The 24,964-nt window shown below is 35.5% G+C and overlaps 1 protein-coding gene across 5 annotated transcripts; it reads right to left on the bottom strand.

Annotated features, from left to right (window-relative positions):
- Nucleotides 1–1,804: 1,804 nt before the first annotated feature.
- On the bottom strand, nucleotides 1,805–22,814 carry LOC112502609. Of its 5 annotated transcripts, XM_025106563.1 has the most exons (15): nucleotides 22,692–22,814; nucleotides 19,204–19,265; nucleotides 19,047–19,132; nucleotides 18,205–18,245; nucleotides 15,903–15,951; nucleotides 15,773–15,821; nucleotides 12,939–13,009; nucleotides 12,799–12,857; nucleotides 12,419–12,523; nucleotides 12,031–12,088; nucleotides 5,716–5,852; nucleotides 5,571–5,627; nucleotides 4,986–5,083; nucleotides 3,643–3,842; nucleotides 1,805–2,248 (listed from the first exon to the last, which is right to left on the bottom strand). In XM_025106563.1, exons 4-15 carry the CDS (start codon nucleotides 18,214–18,216, stop codon nucleotides 2,166–2,168), a joined length of 978 nt encoding a protein of 325 aa, XP_024962331.1. In that variant the 5' UTR covers nucleotides 18,217–18,245; nucleotides 19,047–19,132; nucleotides 19,204–19,265; nucleotides 22,692–22,814; the 3' UTR covers nucleotides 1,805–2,165. The 5 variants fall into 5 exon arrangements, with proteins under 5 accessions (XP_024962331.1, XP_024962330.1, XP_024962334.1 ...); XM_025106562.1 differs by having other exon boundaries at nucleotides 19,047–19,265; XM_025106566.1 differs by having other exon boundaries at nucleotides 12,799–12,845; nucleotides 19,047–19,265.
- Between the last annotated feature and the right edge of the window lie 2,150 nt (nucleotides 22,815–24,964).

Raw genomic sequence — 24,964 nt, 5'->3', positions numbered from 1 at the left:
AGAGTTTTTAAAAGTTTTAGCCAAATGCTTTATAATATAGTATAGATATGAGATTAAATCAAAAAAATATTCAATATTGTACTCATTCTGAAGGCACTAATAAGACGATTATAATAGTATAATTTGTAAAAAGTGAAACGTATTTTTTTAATATATTTTAGTTAATATACAATTTTGTAATGATGATATGATAATGTGTAAAATGAAAAATGAAAAATGAAAAATGAAAAAAAATATAAAGTAAATTAAATAACTAACTATAAGGGTGTAAAATGTAACTAAAAAATTAGCAAAAAAAATTTGATTTTAATATTATCTTGGAAGTTTCATTGGTGGTGTTTAGCTTCATAACTTGTACATGATGCATAAACGATGCTTCTTAATTTTAAACGTTTAAGCTACTTATACATATAGTATAGACTAGAAGGGTACTCGCACAATGCAGCAAGATACATCTTGATTTATATTTAAAATGAGATGTTTATCCTCTATTTGATTATATTTATCTGCTGTTAGTTACACAAATTCAAACATGAAACTTTAATAATTTGTACCTACACACAATTACTTGTAATCTTAAATTTTTAGTACTATAAATCAATAAACAGTACTTCATGCATAAAAAATGATTTTTAAGAGTTTTTATCAAATACTTTATAATATAGTATAGATATATATATAGGGGCTTAATCAAATGAGAACTAATTAGTTTGTGGTAACTGTGAGAATCAATATTAACCACAAATCAATAGATAAATTAGGAAATTTATAATTTTGGCAATTTTGAATTAAAATATTAATGCAAGGATATTTTTTAGCATTTTAAAACTTTCCTCCCTCCTCTCTTCTCTCTCCGGCCACCGTCCTCCGGCCACCGTCCTCCGGTGATACTACAATGGTATCACAATGTATCATATATGTGCTTGGGTATCACATTGATGTCATTTGTGTGGTCGATCGAAGATGTAACACAGTGGTATCACTATGCATCTTATATATGATTAAGTATCACAATGTATCTTTTGTTTAACAGAGTCAATATTTTTAGGTATCACAGTAGTATCATAGTGGTATCACCGGAGGACGGTGGCCGGAGGCCGAAGAGAGAAGAGAGGAGAGAGGAGAGTTTTAAAATACCAAAAATATCCTTGTATTAATATTTTAATTTAAAATTACCAAATTTATAAATTTCCTAATTTATCTATTGGTTCGTGGTTAATATTGGTTCTCACAGTTACCACAAACAACTCAGTTCTCCCTTGAATAGGCCCATATATATATATATATATATATATATATCATATAAACTCCCACCATTCTCTCCCTTGCCAAAGGTCTAGATACCTAGACCAAAGGCCCTTTGATCATTACATTTACAGTCTAATAACACATTGATTAGTTTATGATCGTACTACAAGTGTTACGGTTGAAGACCACGTTCGTTATTTTCAAACATCAACGTAATCAAAGAGACTTTAAACCCAAAAAACCGATTCCACTAAAGGATAAAATCGGTTAAACAGTCGGTCCTAAGACCAATCCTTCGGTAACAGGTACCGGTCTAAACAAGTAAAAAACTGTAATTTACCATAACCAGTTGAACCCTCCCTTTAGATCGCTGTACACCCTCTTTTATAACTATTTTCTTGTAACATTGTTTTTAACTAATTTCTTTCTTTTTAAATATATATATTTTTGTAAATAATCGAATGACAATTTGGTAAATGGAAAAACAATCAAATAGTCCGAAAAACGACAAAAAAAAAAAAAAGAGTATGTCAACAGCTCTACCATTGGCCAATAACACCAAAAACTCTAAAGAGAATCTAGATTCAACCCCTGTAACTTAAATAAGGTAGCACTGATAGACCGTTGATAACCAAATGCTAAAAAATGAAGAACCATAACCGGTTGAGGCTAACCGACCCTGTATCTTGTTTCAGCCATAACTGGTCCCTTGAGCCAGTTAAGGATGCCCATCTCTAGCTACAACTACATTCATAAACTGAACTGTACAAATAGCATATCCCAATTCAATACAGAATCTAATAAATGCACCAATTGCTCATAACCTACTCCTCCATTTACAGAACATCTACATCTGTTGAAAATGTTAAGAGTAGTTACTCTATATGTTGTTTGTTGTACACTTCCAACTTCATTTTTCAGGCAGAAGCCAAACCAGGGTCCTTCGGTTGAACATTTTGTTCGAGAGCCTCTGGAAGATTCAACACGATCTCCGCATATGCTAAACCACCATAAGGGAAAGGAATCAAAGGATATCAGTCACAACTCACCACCAACTTGTTAACTAATTTGCCAGAGGGCCATTGGCCCAACGATACTAGATAACCCGAGCTTCTTGAAGTTCAGGGGTTCAAGTTTCACCAAAGGTGAGAATTTAGTGTGATTTAATTTGCCGTATACAAATTTTATATACTTCAAAAACAGATAATTAATTTTTCAAAGGGTCATTAGCCTAGAAGTATCTAGGTAACCGCTAGATTCCAACCTCCCTGGAGGTCGAGGGTTCAAGCCTCATCAAAGGTAAGAAGTGTGTGAATCTTGCCATATATAAAAATATTATAGTACTTAACAGTACATACGTCTAATTTGCTTTTGAAATGATAAAGTGGAAGTGCAGGTGCATATTGAAAGTGTAAACCGGTATGGTATCGAGCCTACCCCTATATGATGATCACGATCACAATCACTTTCTTATTTTGACGATTAACATAAAAAGCAGCCTAATTAAGCACAGAAGAAAGATTTATACCATCTCAATCCACAAGAAAGCTCCCACTTTTGATTTTAGATATCAAAAACTGCTTTCAAGTTCAAATTGCAGCAAAACCTCTTTTTCTTTCGGATTTTTTTGGATTACTTATTAAAGGATCATATCTATTTATCAAATAGTTAACATGAAAGGGAAAGTTACATGAAAATACAACTTACTTTGATCAGATTCCTATTTTGTGTAACTTACTTTCAAAGCCTTCATTTTGATACCTCATACGTGAGATGTCAAACATTTAGACCAAAACACGTTACACAAGATAGGAATTGCACCAAAGTACATTGCATTTTCATGCATTTCTCATATGTAAGCTTTGTACCTAAATGTTCGAGGTATCATATTTGAGGTACCAAAAGCAAGGTTTTGAAAGTATGTTACATAAAATAGGAATCAGACCAAGTATGTTGCATTTTCATGCAATTTGCCCAGCATGAGATAACTAGTTCTAGTAAAATTGAAGGAAAAAGCTTACTAGATTTGATGACTTCAGACCATTTTCCATGGGACAGAGGTAGTAACAAACAAAAAAAATAATCAATGCACGTCTCAACTCTTTCTTTCTTTTTTCTTGCTTAAGTGATGACTTCTAAACCCACAAATACTATTCACAAAAATATATTGACGCAAGCTGCTTGGCAAATATTTATTTCTGAAGTATATAATATTTATAATCGGCAAATACTCACGCACCCTCCTCACCTATGGTGAGGTATGAACTCTTGATATCATAGGAGACTGGGCTCTGCCTGTAACGCAGGCCAATGACCATTTGGTTGCTTGGCAAGTACTTACGGTGAGGTAAGAGTTCATCATCTATTTGATAAAGTAAGGATAGAGAATATAACCTTCTGGCAAACTAAGGGTGCGTAATGCATCTTCTGCGTAGGATAAACGCATAGGACTAGTGTTGCTTCCAAATGCTACATTCCCTTTTCTGCCCCCAGATGGGGACTTTTTTGATTGGTTCATGGGCCACGCCACAACGCTGATACCAGTTGGAAGTATAGACAAGAGATCCGCATACCTAAGACTGACTGTTACCTTGCTGCAAGAAAGAGTGCCACTGTTATACAAAAACTAATCTAGTTTGGTAAAAGCTAGCGGATAAGCTAGATGACAATATAAAATGACCTATAAAAGAAATTACAAGGGGCATTTATGTGAAATATAGGGACATAATTGGAAAAAGAAAGGCCAATAAGCAATCTGAAGTAGCTTATGGGTTACCAAAAGAGGCTTTTTCAATAAGCTCAAAAAATAAGTTAGGGGCCGTTTACCAAACACTTACCCGGTAAGTGCTTACCGGTAAAATCTAACACTATTATTTACTTACCGGGTAAGATCTTAGTCCACCAAAACGACATCGTATGCAACAATTTACCCGGTAAGCGCTTACCGTGGTAAGAGTCGTCGCCCTCACTTACCGGTTAAGACTCGTCCTTGTCTCGCTCTTACCGGGTAAGATTCTTGGTCCCTACCATATTCATCCGGTGAGGTAACTAAACTTGATAAGCGTGCTTACCCGGATAAGCGTTTGGTAAACGGCCCCAGCTTATGGTTGCCAAACATGGCCTAAGGCAAAAAACATGTCAGTACTGGGCTTACTTAGACTTTTTTGCTTTCGTTTTCTCAAAACGATATGAAAAGCAAGAGAAATTTAACAACATGAGTGATGACAGAAACAGCATGACGATCCAAGTATTGCATGTGATAGAGATATGTCTGCGTAGTAGATGCACAGAGTAGAGGGATGCATTTAAACATGAATCTTGCATCCTAAAAGGGTATCCCTATATACTTGAAGCTTTGTGTCCAAATCTAAATTTCATTATAGCTTTCTAAATTTTGAAAGATACAAACGTGGCTTAGATTCAGATTAAATTCTTTCAATGGTAGCAAATAATTGACTATCCCCTACGAACCATCTTCCAAATTTTCTCTCACATGTGGAATTTATGCTCACTTAATCTGAGACCTTAAAATTACATCACTTCAAATCCAAACACAATAAACCAGGTGTAGTGAATGTCTACGACTACATTGTATTAGAAACTACCATTTAAGTGAAAATAAGAAAATGATAGAAAAAGAGGGCAATTAGAATGCGACTGCATAAAGAAATTTGCAAAGATGTATGATAGTCATTAACCACTATGCATGCAAGGACATGTGTGGAATATGTACAGACCAATCAAAATCATCTACGATGAATTCAATCATATGATAGGGAAGGCTGTGATAAAGTTCTCCAATCTGGTTACCATACAAGTCCTTTATGAGTCGAACCTACAATAGAAAAGCAAAAAGAAGAGGTGTGTTAGCCATAGAGAACAGTAAAATGCTCACTAAGCTATGAAAGGCAAGTTGAAATGGTTAAGAAGAGATCATGGAACATTGCCAGTATAGCGAAAATGAAAAAGAAATACTCGACCAAATAGTAAAATCAGGAGCTGCTATTCAACATAAAATATCGCAAACACCTGCAGGCTTGTTATCCTCTGACAACTTTTGACAAAATCATGCCAGATTAGCCCTTTTGACAACTAAAATTAACAACCAAGAAGTGATTGTTTCAAATATTCCTAAATTGCCAGTTTTTTTTACTTTGGTTACATTCAAGCAAAGCCATCCATTATTAGACATATAGCAAGGTCAAGTGCAGAAACATGCAGCAAAAAACTACAGAGCACAAAATAGTTTGACCATGTATGCTTCTGAAAGGTTATAATACATTGCATGTCCTGTAGACAGTTAACAATTACAACACAAATACCTGTTCCCGTCTATCAACGTATGCTTGCAATAGGTCTCCAATGTGATCTATGAATTTCTGAAAAAACAATGGCAGACACGAGTATTAAGACAAAATCGCAGAAACAACACAAGTTGGATTATCTTTTAAGTGTTAGCAGAGTTACCATTGCATTTGAAGATAAAAGATCATTCTCTGCTTCACGTATAGGCAAAAAAAATGGGACGGTGTGTTCAAGGACAGTCATCTTCTCGAGAAATGACTTGCTTTCAAGAACACAATGATACTGCTCACGTGGCTCGCCTACAAAACCATCAAAGTAAATATAAATGACTTCTCCTCATTATGGAAAAATTTCAGATGAAGGAAGTAACAATTGAAACGTAAAGCCCGTCAGGTCACCAAAATGGTAGGGTATCAGCCGATCTCCAGAAGCTTGACTTGATGACACAATATTTATAGCACAAAATTATACTGTATATGCAAGGTGATACTACTACAGATGCCTAAGGAATGATAACAATGTTTATCGTACCCTTTATATAGGTAACAGCGTCATCTGTTCTAATTTCAGTCTGAGTAAATAAGTACAGTGCTATTTTTTTCTCGCTCTAGCTTCTAAGTTTCTTTTTCTTTGAAAAAGTGAATTTTTTTATCAAACATAATGAGACAGTATGAAATAGCCAAATTACAAACTAATAACAGATATAACCAACTAACCAAAGGGCCTTCGGCCTAGCGGTATCGTAGTCCTTGGCCTCCTAGGAGGTCAAGGGTTCAAACCTCACCAACGGTGAGGAGGGTGTATAAGTTTATTTGTTGCATTTGCCGTATATAAATATTATATACTTCAAAAAAAAAACAGATATAACCAACTAACAGAACCAAGATCCCCGCTACCAAGAAATTACCCCACTGAAACAACTGCCAAAACTGAGCATGACCTAAGATGCGTACAGAACAAATTGCATCTAAGTTTCTGAACTTGTTTATATGGAATACCACAGTTGAGCGAAACCAGTGATTCGGAAAGGACGGTTTCCTGATGATAAATGCCTAAATAAATCAAGTAGTCCTACACAGAACTCAGAACGGGTGAAGAGCCAAAAGGCACATATCCATCCAATTGAAAGAATTAGGGAACACATAGGCATAGAAGATAAACAACCAGATTATTCATGTCACTGGAATAATGATAATGCAAGATATGGTAGGAGTTTCCTGCATTAAAAACCCACAAGAGTCCTCAAAGGGAGAAAGATGACAGAAATTATGAAAAGTTAGGTAAAAGGGGAACCAAGGCTCTCATCCCACTACTTGATCATCAAAATACATCTTTTAAACTAAACGAGGGATCACCCGAAACCTAACTGAACCACATACTTCTTACTCTACAGGATTACAAAATTCCCTCTTTGTGGAACTCCTATATACACGCACCATGCATAACTAGGATCTGAAAATTTTCACACCGTGGTGTGCTGATGTGCAAGTAATATACTTGTCTCATGCCATCTAACATGATAAAACAGCAATGTGTTAGCTAGATCCTTAACAAGCTGTTTGAAGTGTATAATAACATATAATGGAGAATCTCTTAGTAAGCACCATGAGCATGCCTAAAAAGCAAATAAGCATGTGACATACCCATGGAGCTTGAGTATTAAGTTACTTCTAGACAAGGAGCTTTCACATTCAAAAAAGTCATGGTGGTACAAAAAAATATTGTAGTTAATGGTCTACACTCATACCAAGGGACCACTAAATCACATGTTCATCTCAGACTCCTCTAAATATGACTTGAAAACATCATAGACCCTTTTGTCCAATTCAGGGATTTTATCTTTTAAGTATTGTCAAATTGAAAATCGGCTCGACAAGTACCACTAGAGGCTTTCTTTGTTTTACCCCTACAGTAATCAAAACTACAACATACTACAACAAAATGAACAAGAACTAGCAAAGTACGAGACCAAGTTAACAAGCAAATTGGTAAAGAAAAAGGAAGCTGATAAACCTCCTATTCGTTTCACTTACAGGAGGAGGGGTTAGTGGGTAAAGGGTCTTAGCTGTTATTGTAAATAAGTGAAGGGTATTTTTGGTACTCTTGGGTAGAATAAGGCGGCAAGTTTCCTTTAAGTGGAGCTGGGTTGTTAGTAGTTGGGATATTCTGTTTTTGATATTTTCAAAGTGAGTGTAAACTCTTTGGGAGAGAACCAGACCTCTCGAAAGTCTGGAATCATCCTTTTTCTGTTTTGATTGCAATATACAACCGACAATTGCTGTCAGTTTACATCAAATTGGTATCAGAGCGGTAAGATCCAGCCATGGCGACAAGGAGTGCGCAACAAGAATTGAAGATTTAGAAAGTAGCGTCGGTTAGATCGAGAAAAGTTTGGAACGAATTGTACAGCAGATTGAGAAATTAAGCAGCGATGTGGCTAGTAAATTGAATTCAACAAGTTCGTCGGATGGAGAAGACGTGGACGATTCAGGAAGATCGAAGAGAAGGAACGATGAAAAACAGGAATCGAATCAATTCCTAGCTGTGAAAGGCCGGAAGCTTGAAATTCCAGCGTTTGACGGAAGCGATCCAGATGGTTGGGTTCTCAGAGCAGAACGCTATTTTTCATTGAATCGATTATCACAAGAAGAAAAAATTGATGTTGCTTTCATAGCATTTGAAGGAGCAGCTTTGAAATGGTTTCAATGGGAGAATAGACGTCATCCAATTTTACGTTGGGAGGATCTGCGTAGATTGATTTTGCGTCAATTCCGATCAATGGCGGCAAGAACTTTATGTGAACAATTTCTGGCTGTTAAACAAGAAGGTACGGTAGAGGAATTTAAGATGAAATTCGTGGAGTTAGCTGCACCGTTAGAAGGAATTCCAGAGGAAGTGTTTATGAGTCGATTCATAAACGGTTTAGAGAATTCAATTAAGGCCAAGGTAAGTCTCTTAAATCCTGTAACGTTAGAGGAAGCGATGGAGTTAGCAATAAAAATCGAAGTGAAGAATGTTGTGATTGCAAAAGAAAGGTCGATATCTGGATCAAAGAAATCGTTAGCTATGTTTGCCGTTAATACGAGTATCCCCGGTAGTACTAATTTAGGGAATAATTCAAATACGGTGGGTAATTCGACAAATAGAATGGGATCTGAATACAGAAGATTGTCCGATCAGGAGGTACAACAGAGGCGAGCCTTGGGTCTCTGTTATCGTTGCGATGAGAAATATTCACCGGGCCATAAGTGTAAGAAGAAAGAATTGAATGTTCTGCTGGTTCAGGAGGAAGATGTAATAGAGTCGGGTGACAGTAGTAATGAAAATACAACTTTAAACGCAGCTGATGTGGTCGATGTGGGTCAAGACGTGGAGGTTCATCTTAACTCGGTGGTGGGATTAACGAATCCTAAAACCATGAAGATGGAAGGATTCATTGAAAACCAAAATGTTGTAATTCTCATCGATAGCGGTGCGACGCACAATTTCATTTCGAATGAGATTGTTAAAAAATTGAATCTCAAGGTCGATCAGACGAAGGAGTATACGATAATGATGGGGATGGGGAATAAGGTGAAAGGAGATGGAATTTGTAGACATGTTATTTTGGCGGTGCAAAGTTTAGACGTTGTCGAGGATTTTTTGCCCATTCAATTGGGTAATAGCGATGTGATTTTGGGTATACAGTGGTTGGAAACTTTGGGATCAACCTATACCAATTGGAAGCAGCAGGTTATGAAGTTCACAGTCGGAGGAAAGTCGGTGGCATTGAAAGGTGATCCAACATTGGGTAGATCTTTAGTTTCACTGAAGGCTATGGGAAAACTAATTCAACAGGAAGGTCAAGCTGTGTTAGTGGAGTTTGGGGATTGTATGTTGACAAATGAAGGTCAAATTGTACGCTTGCATGGCATACCAAGTTCTATAATTTCTGATCGTGATAAAGTGTTTCAAAGTATATTTTGGAAAGAGTTATTCAAGCTGCAAGGAACAACTTTGAAGTTCAGCACCGCCTACCACCCGCAGACGGATGGACAAACAGAAGTTGTCAACAGGAGGCTGGAACAATACTTAAGATGTTGGATTTCAGATCGACCGCGTCAGTGGAGTAGATGGTTACCGTGGGCTGAATTATCGTACAATACAGCTTTTCATACAGCCCTTAAATGTTCTCCTTTCAAGGTGTTATATGGCCGAGATCCACCCCCTTTGTTGAGATATAAGAGTTCCTCTTCTATAGTCCAATCGGTCGATATCGAATTGACGAATCGGGATGAAATATGGGATGAAGTAAGAATGCATCTCTTGAAAGCCCAATGTAGAATGAAGCAACGTGCCGATTTAAAAAGAACAGAGCTGGATTTGGTTTTGGGTGAGTGGGTGTTCTTGAAATTGAGACCATACCGACAGAAATCATTGGTTAAAGGGAACAGCCCAAAATTGTTAGCAAGGTTCTATGGCCCTTATAAAGTGTTGGAGAAGATTGGTAAAGTCACTTATTGTTTGGATTTACCAAAGGAGGCGAAGATACATCCTGTTTTCCATGTATCTCAACTTCGAAAAGCTGTGGGAAATTGCGCATCATCAAAAGACATTCCAGCTCAATTGACTGAAGAATTGGTATTACAAGTGGAACCTGAATCTTTGTTAGATACAAAAGCAATCGTGCAAGGTGATCCAGGAAGCTTAGAAGTTTTGGTTAAATGGAAAGGGTTACCAGATTTTGAAGCTACTTGGGAAAATTTAGAAGCCTTGATGCAGCAGTTTCCCAACAGTCACCTTGAGGACAAGGTGAAAGCTTTGGAGGGAGGTATTGATAAACCTCCTATTTGTTTCACTTACAGGAGGAGGGGTTAGTGGGTAAAGGGTCTTAGCTGTTATTGTAAATAAGTGAAGGGTATTTTTGGTACTCTTGGGTAGAATAAGGCGGCAAGTTTCCTTTAAGTGGAGCTGGGTTGTTAGTAGTTGGGATATTCTGTTTTTGATATTTTCAAAGTGAGTGTAAACTCTTTGGGAGAGAACCAGACCTCTCGAAAGTCTGGAATCATCCTTTTTCTGTTTTGATTGCAATATACAACCGACAATTGCTGTCAGTTTACATCAGAAGCCCCCAAATCAACTGACCATTTAGCTTGAGGAACAATTTTAAACAAACAAATAACCTAACAAACATGCATCCTAAGAGAGAACCAAGTACAATATTGCCAGAGGGCCTAGACACATATGCTATTCCCGACATCACACCACCAAATAGTCACAAAGGCCAAGACAGTAATAGCAAGAAAAAGTCAAGGAACTTCTAAGCATATTGTCACACAACTCATACACCTCACAACCACCCCAAAAGCCGAAGAAGGCAACACAAGAACTCTGACAATTGCCAGCAACCCTAGACGAGGTAACAACAATCCCAAAGAGCCATTTCATCGTTCATACTTTCTATTGGCAGCAGAAGATGACAAAAGAAAACAACAATCAAACAAATAACCAAGATTAAACAGGATTTCTCGACTTCGATGGAGACAAGGCATAACCTATTAATGTGATGCAATAACATCGGCAACAAGAAGCCAGAGTGGCTGCGGCGTTAGGGATAATGCAAACATCTGGGGTTGTGGTTCTAATACCATGAAAGAAGAAGGGATTGAAAAAGTATACATGTACTGCCAAGAAAATTCTAAATGGTACATACATGGACAGGGACTAATTTAATTGAGGGTGAGCCTAATTTAATTATGCAAATATTATGCAAATATGCAAAGATGTTATATTGATGAAATGACTATCAAAAATACATGTAAGAGTGAAACTTCATGTGTCGAGGTTGGCAAAACCCTTTTAAACGATATGCTTTTCCAGCTTCATCTCAAATTTTAGGATTATAATAAAAAAATTTAATCCGTAATCTCGTATCTACAAAAGATGGGTCAATTGTTGAATGAATAACCCACAAAATTCAGGTTATTCAGTTTTCAGGTTAAACGGTTTGGTTAACTTAATAAGAATAGCCTTACTTGGTCTGGTTTGGTCTTTTATGAATTTGGTTAAACCGAATAAGCCAATAGAAATTATCTTTTTATACTTTATAGTCATAAACTCTCTTTGAAATTCAAAATATTCATTTTCATCTTTCATAACTTATCACCATTCGTGTACAAAATTTTCGGAAAGAAAACAAACAAACTTTGTTCAACAAACCTTATTAAAGTAAAAGTAGTATTCAGTTTAATCCGATAACTGAACCGAATAACCCAAAACTGATGTGAAGTTACTTTATTGAAAACCCATGTAACCACCAAGCATATGCAATGGTTGAATAGGCTTTAAATTTAATAACAGCATTGCAAATGAACAAATGTGTATGGCAAACCAATATGATATCTTTTACTGTTTAAGATCAGTTCAAAACACAAGCAACAGGTAAAAAATCAAGGACCAACTTACATTCTAAAAAAGAATTGTAGGTTCACAATTTACCAGCAAAAGATGTCTCATACTGTATGCCAATGCGTGCTCCTTCCAAACAACATATCACCTGCTCAAAATTACTTTTGATGTTAACCAATAATATATATATATATATATATATAGGCAAATAGCATGTAAAGGGGAAAGTGAAAGCCATTATAACACATGCAATTTTATGAATGAATTGCATAAAGTACAGATTTTTTTAAAGCATAAAGAGCAGTTTCCACCTGTTTCTTACGTGCCATAACAACACATAAATGAGTGTTGCACCTTTCAACACAAGATATTTTATAAAGCAGTTATTTGGTCATTGTTACTGATTCTCTCTCTTTCCCTCTCCATCTCTTGAGATGAAAAGAAACATGGCTGTTTTAAGCTTTTACACATTTAATACCTTGGTTCCAACTTTATATGTAATCTTGTCATGAAACAGAGTGATTGGCAGCATGCTTGCATCCAGAGGTGACTGCATCGCCTTTCTTTCAGCCTCCATATGAACCTGATAGAAGTATGAAATCATCTCCAATACTAAACAAAGCTAGCATTACAGAAATTCTGATCTTCCCCAAATAGACTGCTTTAAGAAGCAGCAAACCATGAAGCTTAATTTGCATCAGAAGGTACTGAAAGAAGTGATATCAACAGTACCGACATCAATTTTTGGTTGTTTTAAGATGAAAATTAGCAACCACAGTATAATAGAAAATTATCCGAATGTCAAGAGAATATAAAAGAAAGATCAGTTGTGTCAAAGAAAAAGAAAGAAAACCAGACCCGTTCTCTTATTGTTGCCAATAACCCATCATTCCACTGTTCCCTATCTAAGCAAACTTCTGTGAATTAGAGAAAATCATCTTAGCACAACCAAATTTACAACAACATAGGAAGGAAACTAAAATTGTAACTAAACCTACCTTGAGTTTGGGAAGCACGTGCAGCTTCAAATTCCCTTTGTAGACGCTCAAAAATCATTTTATCGGAGTCCCTAATAAAATTTTGAGTAGAAGAAAACATTTTGTCAATAAAATCAATGCTAAGATGCATCATCATAGCCATTGAAGTGTAAGTATCTCAAAACAAAAAAGAAGTAAAGTTCTTATTTGAAGTACATATATTTTTATGAAATAATTGACATGAAAAAAGCAATATTTTAGATGTCTCCATTATTACTATTATCACCAACAAACAGACCATCTTTGAGCAGTCTTATGCTCATAAATAGCAAAATGATTTCAGGTATAAGCTTCATAGCTACTGTATCACAAGGAATAGACCCGAGCATGAAGGACTGCGCACTGAAAGGGATATAAAAGTTCTAAAGATGGCTTTATTCTTTGAATAGTGGTATTCAATTTTTTGGATCAAGTATTGGATCTGCACTACTTGCACTTTATTTATTGGATCACAGAAGTTTAAAATGATTTTGATATTATTTCATATGCTAGAATAAATAAATGTTAGGTCATGCACCTGTAAAAGTTACCATGCCCTTTTCCATAAGAACAAACAATTGAAATAGAGGAGAAAATGGAACAATAGCAACAAAAAGATACAGTAAGTTCAGCTTCTCTGCCCTAATTCCAAAGCTCCCATGGCAGGTTCAAGAGACTATGGGACCTTATCTTTTAGTTTAAATGTTTCAAATTTTTCTTGTGAAAATGAAATCGGACCTCCAACAATATTACAGGAAATAGTTTAAGATTGGGTATCATGTATGATGACACAGAAGTCCTATAGGACCTATACTACTTAAGTTGAAGCAAATTCCCAGGCATCACATGAAGAGCATGCTTATCGAGCAGCAAGATAGTCAGTCAATGGTTATTATGCAAATGATAGTTGTACGATTGATCAAAAACAAGTACTGGTCTGCGGACAGGTAAAAACCAACAACCTACAATGCGTCCAAAACTGGATACAGGGATCTAGTGAAGATCTATAGTCTCACTTCTATATATATGCATTTAATTTGGTTGTATGTGACAATTTAATCCAGAACTAAGAATTCTAGTACGGAATCTGAGTTTGTTATTTCCAACTGTTTCATCTCTGAAGTTCAAACTTAAACGAACTTAAGAGAATAAGATCAATAATAACCGAATTGCACCCCTATCTGATAGACATTAGCATAAGTGCAACCAATGAAACAGAGATCCTTGACATCATTTGACCATCCCAATACCAAACGAGCCCACCCCTCCACTGTGCAAAACGAATGACTTATTGGTATCATAGAGAAAATTGCAAATAGAAAAAGAGCTAAATCAATGCAGATATTCATGTTGTTTGGTGGAAAGTAAATGAACACACTAACAACAATTACTGACCCATCAACTTTTCCAAATAATGAAGCGGAAAGACCTTTAGAGGCCACCACTAGATAATGTTTTAAATTGACATTAAACTAGTATGAATGAGCTTCCACAAAAACCTACTCTCTATCATTGCAGTGTAATCTTTTAGGCATACCAAGAAAATGTTGGTGTAGCTTCCATAATGTGATACATCCTAAGTTTCAGAAAACTTCTTTCAAGTTCTTGACAGGTATTGCATATATGCTCTTCTTAAAAGCTTGATTTTTCGATGAGGGTTTTGATCATTACAAGTTGGTGACAACTACGAAATTAGTATAAGACTTGTGTGAAAAACTTGAAAAGAGAAAGAACTTTATCACACATAACTTTTGAAGACGTTATCCATGTGACTTTTTGTCCTAACTATCAATAAATTATGTGTTAAGCATATTCACCAAGCCTTGATCTTGGGTCTTTATTAACTCTTTTGTCCCATCATTATTGTATGGTTTTAAATAAACATGAAATTGAATGCCACACTGCCACTAGCATTATGATATAACTCCTATCATGTTTGAAAAATACAATCACAAAGGATGATGACTCCCACGCATTACATGGATGCTTATTATGAGCAGCAAAAAGAAGTCCACATTGGTTATCATGCAAATGATATATATGCACTTCGTGATGTACTATTGATAAAAGAAAGTTCTGCTCTCTAGACAGGAAACATCTAAAATTGGATCCAGCAATATAGTCTAAATTTTGGTTGTATGCAACACATTAAACCCAAACAATAGCACTCCATGGGTGAAGTGCTCCAGGGCATCAGAATCTAAACCAAAACAAACCAAACCCAAATGGACCCTTGTATATCCTTCAGAAGTAAGGTCCACCCGGGGGGCGGGGGGTTGAGAATTCAGATGTAAGCAGACCTTACCTCTACCCAATGGGTAGAGAGGCTGTCAAAAGAATTAGGATCTGTTATGTCCAATTGTTTCATGTCAATGTTCAAATTTAAAATGAAGATAGATAATAACATCAACAGTATTACAAGTATACCCCTCCTCCTTTCTTCCATCTGACAGCCACTAGAATAAGTGCATCCAATGATACAAAGATCTTCTTGAAATGATTGGCCACCCCACCACCAAACAACCCCATCCCTCCCCCCATGCAAACAGAATAGTTATTGGCATAATAGAGAAAACTTCAAATAGAAAAATAATGAATTAATGCAAATATTTAAATTGTTTAGTGGAAAATACATAAAGTCATTAAGAACAACTACCGACTCACCAATTCTTGAAAATAACATGGAAAGACCTTTGAGCCCCACTAGATAAGATTATAAAGCAACAAATTACACTAGATCATGTTATAAACTTTGGAAGTCAAGGTCAAACAATAACTGCCTTAAACTAGTATTCAGCATTTCTGAGAGTTAGTACCTTGAAAGGCGCTCAGTTAGTTCCGCATGCCTTTTGAGGACGCTTGAAACTGCCAAACAAATCAATTGTAATTCGTGAAGTCGTAACAAAGAGTAACTTGATGCAAACAAAAAAAAAGTATATGATGTACATCTGGCCCTTGTAGTCTCTAAATGTATATCATCCTCCTGCATAAAGTTCTGTTAACCACAAATATAAGCAGAGGTTAGAACAACCAAAATAATGGCAATTTTTTAAGTATTATTTACAGCAAAGTGAACTCACACACACTCCTCGCCTTTGGCGAGGCTTGAACCCTTAACCTCTAAGAAGTTTGGTTTACACTGTACTACTAGAGCAAAGGCCCTTTTGTTAGAGGCAAAATTACTGCATTTTCAGATGCATCAAGTAAACAAAATCTAATAGAAAATAAGTAGAGGCATGTTAAGAATGAGTTCTAAAAAATAAATTTTGTGCATAGGCATCAGCAGATGTGACCAAAATCAGACCTTCCATACCATGGTTTTTGCCTTGAGGCGAGGCGGCCAAAACCGCTCATTAGGCGGCGCCTCATGGTTTCTGGAAGAGGCTTAAGCCTCAACTGGTGAGGCAGTGCCTTGAGGCGTTGAGGCGTGAGGTGTTTCTGAGGCCATGCCTCAGTTTGCTGCTGCCATGATTCGTTGAAAATAGGTGCCTGAAATTACTTGTGTTTTTTTAAGTAAAGTCAAAACACTCAATTGTACTTTTATAATTTACAAAGAAGCCTTTTATAGGATGTACTTTTATCTTATCAATCAAAAACAAATGTTACCTTTCCATTTCCTAATCCTACTTTCGTCTTCTCCTCCTACTTTCTTCTCAGATTTTCTTCTCCTCCTTTCTTCTCCACCAAGAATACATCTCCAACCCCCATTCTTTTCTTCTCCATTTCCGACTTTTCCCTCCTTTCTTCTCCACTGAAATTAATGTATTTTCTACATGTATAATGTGTTATGTATGTATTTTTTTTATATTTTCTGTTTTTCTGTTTTCTGTATTTTTTTACTTTCTGTTTTCTGTTTTCTATATTATTTTCTTATTATTTTTCTATTTTATGTGGATTTGGAAGATGAAAGTGATAGTGATTATGGATACGACTGTGGAGCTATACAACTTGATCATAAGTTGTAGATTGATATGTTTTTAGACTTATAACTAGTATTTTATGAAGCTATGACGTTTAAAGTTTGGTATGGAATTATGTTTTGCTTAGTATTAGTATTTATGAATTTTATTTGTCTTACGCCTCGAGGCTTGCACCTCAAACCGCCTTGAGAATTACGCCTCAGGGCGTGGAAGTAAAACGCCTCGAGTCCCGATTTCGCTTTTTAAAACCTTGTTCAATACAACACAAAATGTTCCAAGAAATGCAAATTACAAAATCATGCGAACACACATGCCCACTGTTTCTCAATATCTCCATGTGTATCACCTTGTCTCTAAATGGGATCATGTGTCTAGCACCTCTATTAGCGCCATAACAGAGTAAGGCAGGTTATCATGGATAGATAAGTGAAGGGAAACAACAATATAAGTAGCATTAACAGACATTGCTCTTGTGATATTTAACTCTAGAACTGTAGCACCTTAACATGCAAAGACATTGTCCCCTAATGCGCATACCTCATTTTCCGATCACAAATCACTCAATCAGCCTCCATATTTAGTACCCAACTATTGGTGCTCATAGAAGGGTTCTAATGTACTGATTAAATTTATTCAGATACAACAAAAGCACGAAGATTAAGTGGTGCCATAAAATCGCATATGGACCAAGTAATGTTATTGGAGCAAATCAACCATCCTCACTTATTCCCAGCATTTCTGTATTGTCACATGTTTGTATTTCATCTATTGCTCTCTCTATTTTCCGTTCAATCATAAAGCACTTGTCTCCAAATTTCATCCAACATAGACACAAGTACTTTCTCTGATGATCATAGGCATGAGCTGTGATGCCTATCCTGTTCAATCCTCCTTGCATTTTTTCCTCTTCTTTGGCATTCACCATTCAGCTCAATGACATTTCAGTTTTTGCTGGATTATGCAAGTGGTTGTTTATTTGGAAAAAAAAACCACAGAAATTGATTCATCCCAAAGGAGGAATCTAGTTCAGCCATTCCATGGGAAAATCTTCTACTCGCTATTCCAACAAAAGGTGTAAATTCTTCAATTGAAAATTAGATGAACTTATTAAGTGTTTTCTGATTAATCAATCTTGTCATTAGGACACAATTCCCATTTTATAGAGAAATTCATGTTATTAAAACTTTTTGCTAAGTTCACAGCTCAATAAACATTAAGAGATCATCAAAGAAACACTTCAATCATGCTATGCTGATGCAAAAAAATGATATATAAAATCATTTAATAAATAACAACACAAAGAGTGCTAAAAGAATGCAAATGATTACCACTTCTCCCATTTCTTAGGTGAATCCTCAACTGGAAGTTACTGCAAACAAGAAAAGGAACTAATAAGCATAATGAAACTTACAGCAAGTTAGAAAAAGAATTAATAAGCATGACTGCCAAGATCTATGTAAGGGATCCGCATTAAGAAATACTTGAAAATTGAACAAATCTGCTCTAGTCAGGAAAAGATCCCCCCAATGAAATAAAGAACAGTATCACAAACTACATGTTAAATTGAATGCAGTTGTATGCCCCCTTAACATGTTTATCAAAATAGGCCAGCAGGTTTAGCAAATTACAAGATGAGTGCAATTATTATTGGCCTATAACCAAACCAAAGGAACCTCTATATCCCACTCGAGAGTACTATCAGATAAGGGTAGGATGTACGCAAACCTTACACCAACCACTAGGATTGAGAGGTTGTTCCCGTGAACATCTCCAGCTTGCGCACAACCGCAAGGTGTGTGCAAGCAAGCAATAAGATAGGTAATAAAATCGTTAATCAGGAACTATACAAGCAAACTAACGATTCCATTGTGAACTATTCAAAGGTGTACAAGCAGACAAAGTAGTAAGGTAAAACATGTAATACAAGCAGAACTAATGTAAATAGCAACTTAAACATGTAGGTATGACCGGTACGAAAGACAAAGATCCTTTCAGAAGGCCCTGCTATCCCAAACAGGGATCCTATTTTCCTACTATCTACCCTCAGCGACACCCTCTAGTCCTATGCCTCCCAAGAACTCCTATCAAAAGTCATGTCCTCGGAAATTTCTAAAGCTGTCATAACTACAATTTAGCAACATTAGTAGCAATCTACAGAATAAAAAATTACCTTAAAGAACTTAGCTTCATATCAATGATGACCTCCCATGGTCACCTCCTTCTTGTTTATATAATCCAGACTGAAGGACGGGGGATCTGGCAGCCAACACCAACTTATGGGTGTGATATTTGTCTTAGACCATGTTGAAGATAATGTCAAAACCTACCATATCGCAACATATCAAAAGTTGATCCAATTTCAGGCCTTGTGTCCCGAATTCAATGCACCCTGGAGAAATATGTTATAGAAAACATCATGACCACGGTGCAACAGATCTTCAAACAGTCATCCATAAGATAAATACAAGTTTCAAACAATGATCTATACAAAAGCGAGTAACGCCAAAAATGGAAAGGTGGATTCCAATGTAAATGAATAGTACAACAAATATTTATAAGCTTTGTACATAAATGCACCACGGCATATTACTTAAAAGATGTGGTTACAAATCATTTCCTTACCGGATGGTCCGAATCCCGACGAGAAATGATTTTAACAAGTTCTTTTAGTAATTATGTTGGAATTTTGTACAAAGTTCATAAATGTTCATTATTTTAATTCAGCTTTCCGTTTTAGACGTTCATGGTCAATGGATACTCGCATTTTTATAGGCGAGCATTGCTTGAAACTTCAAATTATCTTATGGATCTTATAGAAGACTATTTAAAGATTCATTGTGTTGTGAGAGTGGTGGTTTTTGCAACATATTTCCCTAAGATGCATTCAATTCGGATCTCAAAACCTGAAATTAGATCAAATTCAGGGATGTTGCTAGAAGACATGGTAGGTTCCGACATTAACTTCAAAATGACTGAAGACCAATTTCATGCCCATAAGTAGGTGTTGGCTACTAGATCCAAATGTTTGTAGGTCTGAACAAGACGGAGGTGATCATGAGATTGTCATCGCTATGAAAACTAACGTTTTTAAGGTGATTTTAGTTTGCACGAGATTGTTACTAATGTTGTTATATTATACTTGTTTAGTTAAAACCAATCTAGTTTGAATAGGAAAAAATAAAAATTATAGCACAATTTGTTTCTAAGGTTAGTTAATGTGCAACACACTATGCAAAAAAAGAACTTCTGAAAGAGGTTTTGGCAATTTCTACTTCATCTTCTGAATCTTATGTCTCTGATACATTAATAGCCTAGTTGTTTGTTGTTGCCAATCGGTATAATTTGTGCATGCTCAAATGGATATGTGAGTCTCATCTCTACAAAGAGATGTTTGTAAGCTTCATTGGCCGAACTCTAGCACCAGCCGTTAGTTCTAGTGCTACAAAACTAAAAGATGTTTGCCTTGCATTTGCTTAAGAAAACCATCTGACCGCATGAAAGCTCCAAGGGTTTGGGTTATCTAAAGTGAATCCAAGGCAAACATCTTTTAGTTCTATAGCATGATAACTATCTGCCAATGCTAGAAGTCGCCAACAGAGCTTAGATACACACTTACAGAGATAAGATTCACACATCCATAAGAGTAAATCATACTCATGAGCATCAAACAACAACTTGTCCAATAATGCATCGGAAACATAGGATTCACAAGATGAAGTAGAAACCGCCAACTCATCTTCTATAACTTCATCTCTATAGGTGAAGTGCAGCATAGCCAACAAATCTCGATCTCAATCTTTTGACCATTCTTAAATCTTCTTCTCGCATGTAAAATTCAATGGCCCTTACTGATATGTTCTCCTTCAAATTGAACTTTGTAAATTAAGGTAATGTCTTGTGGAACTCTAAGGTTTTCATTGGGAATGAAGCCCGTTTAGTTCAAAACTTCAAATCTTTAACTTTCTTACTCCAACATTGAATTGGGACACTTTCCTTAAGCACCAAATGTATATTTTAATTATCATAGAATTAGAGAAATAAAGATTTATCACTCTTATCTCCCTCTTCACGATGGCTACTTTAGTGATCCCTTTTCCGGCGAGGTGCTATCTTCTCCGATAGCAGAGACCTCACTATTCCTCGACCACTATTTTTTAACTACCATGTAGCCCTCTATTGATTTATTATTCCACATTGACTTTACATTTATGAAATTTTCGATCGGAGACTTCTATTAGGATTTATCAAACAATTTGTTTTGAAACCTCCGATTTGAATTTAGAACTCTAATTATGTAATAATAGGGTTGAAAAATGGAGTTAATATTTAAATTGTTAACTATGATTTGCCTTAAAATTAAGAACTCATTATGAAAACCAAATTTGGTTAGCTTATGATAAATTTGTTGCAAAAAAGGCCTCATCGTCTTTTTTTGGCTTTTTATCGACACGACCTTGAAACTGTCATGCACAACTTGATCAAACTTCTAACCCCAAGGCTATTAAGGTCTTGGTTCTCATCATTATTTGGCAGACCACAGACACATAGCCACATGGTCCAAATTGCAACCCCATTCTCATTTGCATCAAATTCATGAGTTCCTATTCATATTGTAAGCAAGAGAGAACTTATGAAGAATATCGATATCAACATATATTCAAAACAATCTGAAGGCCTTTGTCCCAATGTCAGTGAAGGTGCCAATTAAACATCCTAACCCCTAGTAGGTCTCATTGGAGACATGGATTTGTGAGTGGATGTGTGTATCTAGTTTGTTGTCCAAAAAAACCTAAATTTAAAACAAATATACCTATCACGAATTTTATTTGGTTAGGTCAAAACTCACGTATCTATTATGAACTTAATGGGTCACATTGCCATCATCTAATAACCCACCACGAGTTTTAGCAACTCAAACGAAACTGCTAAAGCATTTCTATCCATTAGCAACTCGTTTATACAATGAGAATCACTTTAACATGGGATACGCTGTATTTTTATTGAATTATGGTGATCTAATTTGAAATCTAGTGAATATCCTTAGGCCCAAAGTTCTACTTTGTGAAAATCTATTCTCTAATTCAATTAACCAAATCCTAAGGGAAGCAATACACATGAACAAATCCATGTAAACCCTCAATATATCAACAAGTACTATCAAATGATGAAATGATTACAGTCCTTAGCTACAAAATTCACAAAACAAACTAAAATTAAGATAATGTGGTAAAAGGTTTTCATACAGTCATACAGAAATGAAAAAAACTACAACAAAGTGACACAGATGATGACATGATTTCTACAAATTCTGTCAACCAGAGCAAATGACTAATTCACAAAGGTATAATGATTAGACATGATATTAATGTTTGACTAAATGGTAATCCTTGCATTTGGTCTAAAGTTACCTGATCAGCTCAGAGACCGGAACCAGAATCAAGTTAATCCTTGCATTTGGTCTAAAGTTAGTTGTGATGCCAATAACAATGTTTTCTCTTTTTAAGTGACCATTAAAGCTATTACTCGCTCCTGGCCGTGATTTGTGCTGTCCACTTGCCAGCAATGTCGTAGATTTGCTATTATTTTAGGGTTTCCTAAATCCTGATATGATACTAATTTTGCTTTTACTTGGCAGATAAATGTCATTTATGGGATTTAGGTATTTTTGTCGTCAAGAATACGAGTTCAAACAGACAATTTGCGAAAACCATTTTTTCCAGATCCCAACAAATTCGTGGTGCTTATAGATTCTATGATACTTGCACCGAAGCTTGAACAAATGGATGTTATTTACCATGGATTAGGAAGAAAATACCTTTGTAACCAAACCTTGAAGAAATAGAGGCAAGACAGCGACGGTGGCAACGAGCCGGCGACGAGCAGACGAGAAGGAGAACGGCGACGGAGCAACGAGAGTGAGACTTGGGCCGTCCACTGCGGTAATTGTTGTTGATGCAATTGCAGCAAAAAGTGCTCCCCTTTTGTATAAGAATTCTGGTTTGGTATTCTTTTTGCCTTTTAAAATCTGTATTAAAATTAATAAAAAGTAATTTTTGGTTAAAAAAATATATTTTGTTGACGTTGTATCAAATATGTGTGGTACTTTCAAAATTATATAAATTTATAAAATAAAATTAAGAAAAAGGAAATCTTTAAAATTTTATAAGTATGTTGGAGATATGCCTGGAGACATGACAAAATAATAATATAGTTAAAATGCTCGGACACAAAGTTTTATCAATGTAAAAGCAAGAAAATAATATTTAAGAGTTTAATGGATAATTAATTTAAAGTGTTAATTAATTATTAGATGAACTAATTGGTTTTTAGTCTAAACCTATTTGGGCTTAATTAAGATTGGGTTTTAATCTAAGGTGGCGTTTGTTTTTTAAGAGGTGCTGAAGTCTGAATTCACTTCTGATTTTTAAGAGGTGGTGCTGAAGTATGAAATCTGAATCAGTTAGACTGTTTGTTTTTTGCGTCTGAAATCTAAAGTTTGAAGATGAGAGATCGAGAGTTGATATGGATCGACAGTTGACAAAGTTGAGAGATAAGAGATCGAGACAGAAGAGTTGATCTAGAGAAATCGAGCGCAAAGAGATCAGAGTAGGTAGGCGACAATTTGAAATAAGAGATAATAAGAGGTTTCGCAACCACTTAAATTTTCAGACCTAATAAGAGCTTTTAAGCTCTTAATTGGAAAAAAAAAAAACAAACACACTGAATCCTCTTATGTTTGACCGATTCAGACTTAAGAGGACATTAAAAGTATTTTTATTAAAAACAAACAACCCCTAAACCTATTGGGGCTTAATTAAGATTGGGCCTTAATCTAATTAGGTTTTAGTTGGATTAGGTCTTATAAAAAAATGTTTATTCCTAAATCCTAAACCTAATTACTTTTGAGCTCCTTCTCTCCTCTTTTCTAGAAAACGGCACTCACACCCTCTCCTTAAGGGTGTGGCCAGAAATTACAAAGCACACACATATTATCAATAAGTGTGGTGTTTTTTTTGGGATTGCACGAAAAGAAAAAGGTGATTTCTTGTTGTTTATTAACAATTGAAGATTTGGGGTGTGAACACGATAGAGAGAATTCTGCTATTGAGTTCTTCACTTCCATCTAAAAGGTATTTCTGATCATCCTCTATGTTTGTTTTGTTACTTGTATCGGATTGTAACCAGATATCTGGAATTTTGTGATTTTTGATTTTGTTTGCTTCTGTTGTTAATGTTTTGGTTACCGAAATCTATCACAACCCAACAGGGTATAGATCATTACAATCGTTGGTTTTCAACGAGAAATTCCTAAGGACAAGGCATCAGACGTGCTTTATTTGGCCTGATTTGTTTAGCCATTCTTGATAGTATCGTGTTGTTAAATAGACACAAAAGACTTTTCGTTTTTAAATATAAATATATTAAATGAAATTTTAGTTATATAAAATTGTAAAATTACATTTTAATTATCTAATATTTCTATAAGTTTTATTTATTATATCATTAGTTTCAATTAAACTATAAATTTAACATTAATACTTTAGTAAATTTTTGATGTTGCAAAAGATAAGTTTATAAACCACAAGGGTGGTGCCTGATTGATTTGAGTTTGGCTCTAAAGGTCAAAAGTATCAGGAGGTCATAGGTTCAAATCTAAGGAAGAATAAAAATCTCTTTGTGGCCATGGAGATTCAAATGCGGTGACTTCGGGCTATATACAAAGTAGGTGGTCGTCCTGGGATTAGTCGGCTTGTATAGCGAGTTAGATATCCAGGTTAATCAGAAAAAAAAAGAAAAAGATAAGTTTATAAAATATTTGATGAACATATAATAGAAATACAAATTTCATATGTTACAAATAAATAGTAAAATTTGCATTGAATGATAAAAGGATTTTTATGTAGGGTTATTGTAACAACCCTCATATTCAAAATACTTATAATTCACATCATCATTCTTATAATACTAAAAGTAGTATTATTACAAAACATGGACTATTAAAATATATCTCTAATACATATGCATAACAAACTAATATCAACAACTAGACTTTTCCCTTGCCTTTATCTTTCAGAGCACGTTGTCCTG

Source organism: Cynara cardunculus, unplaced genomic scaffold, assembly GCF_001531365.2.
Source record: "Cynara cardunculus var. scolymus isolate 2C unplaced genomic scaffold, CcrdV1 Un_Scaffold_1664, whole genome shotgun sequence".
In the NCBI taxonomy this organism is placed as follows: domain Eukaryota; kingdom Viridiplantae; phylum Streptophyta; class Magnoliopsida; order Asterales; family Asteraceae; genus Cynara; species Cynara cardunculus.
This window is presented reverse-complemented; position numbering and strand designations above follow the sequence as displayed.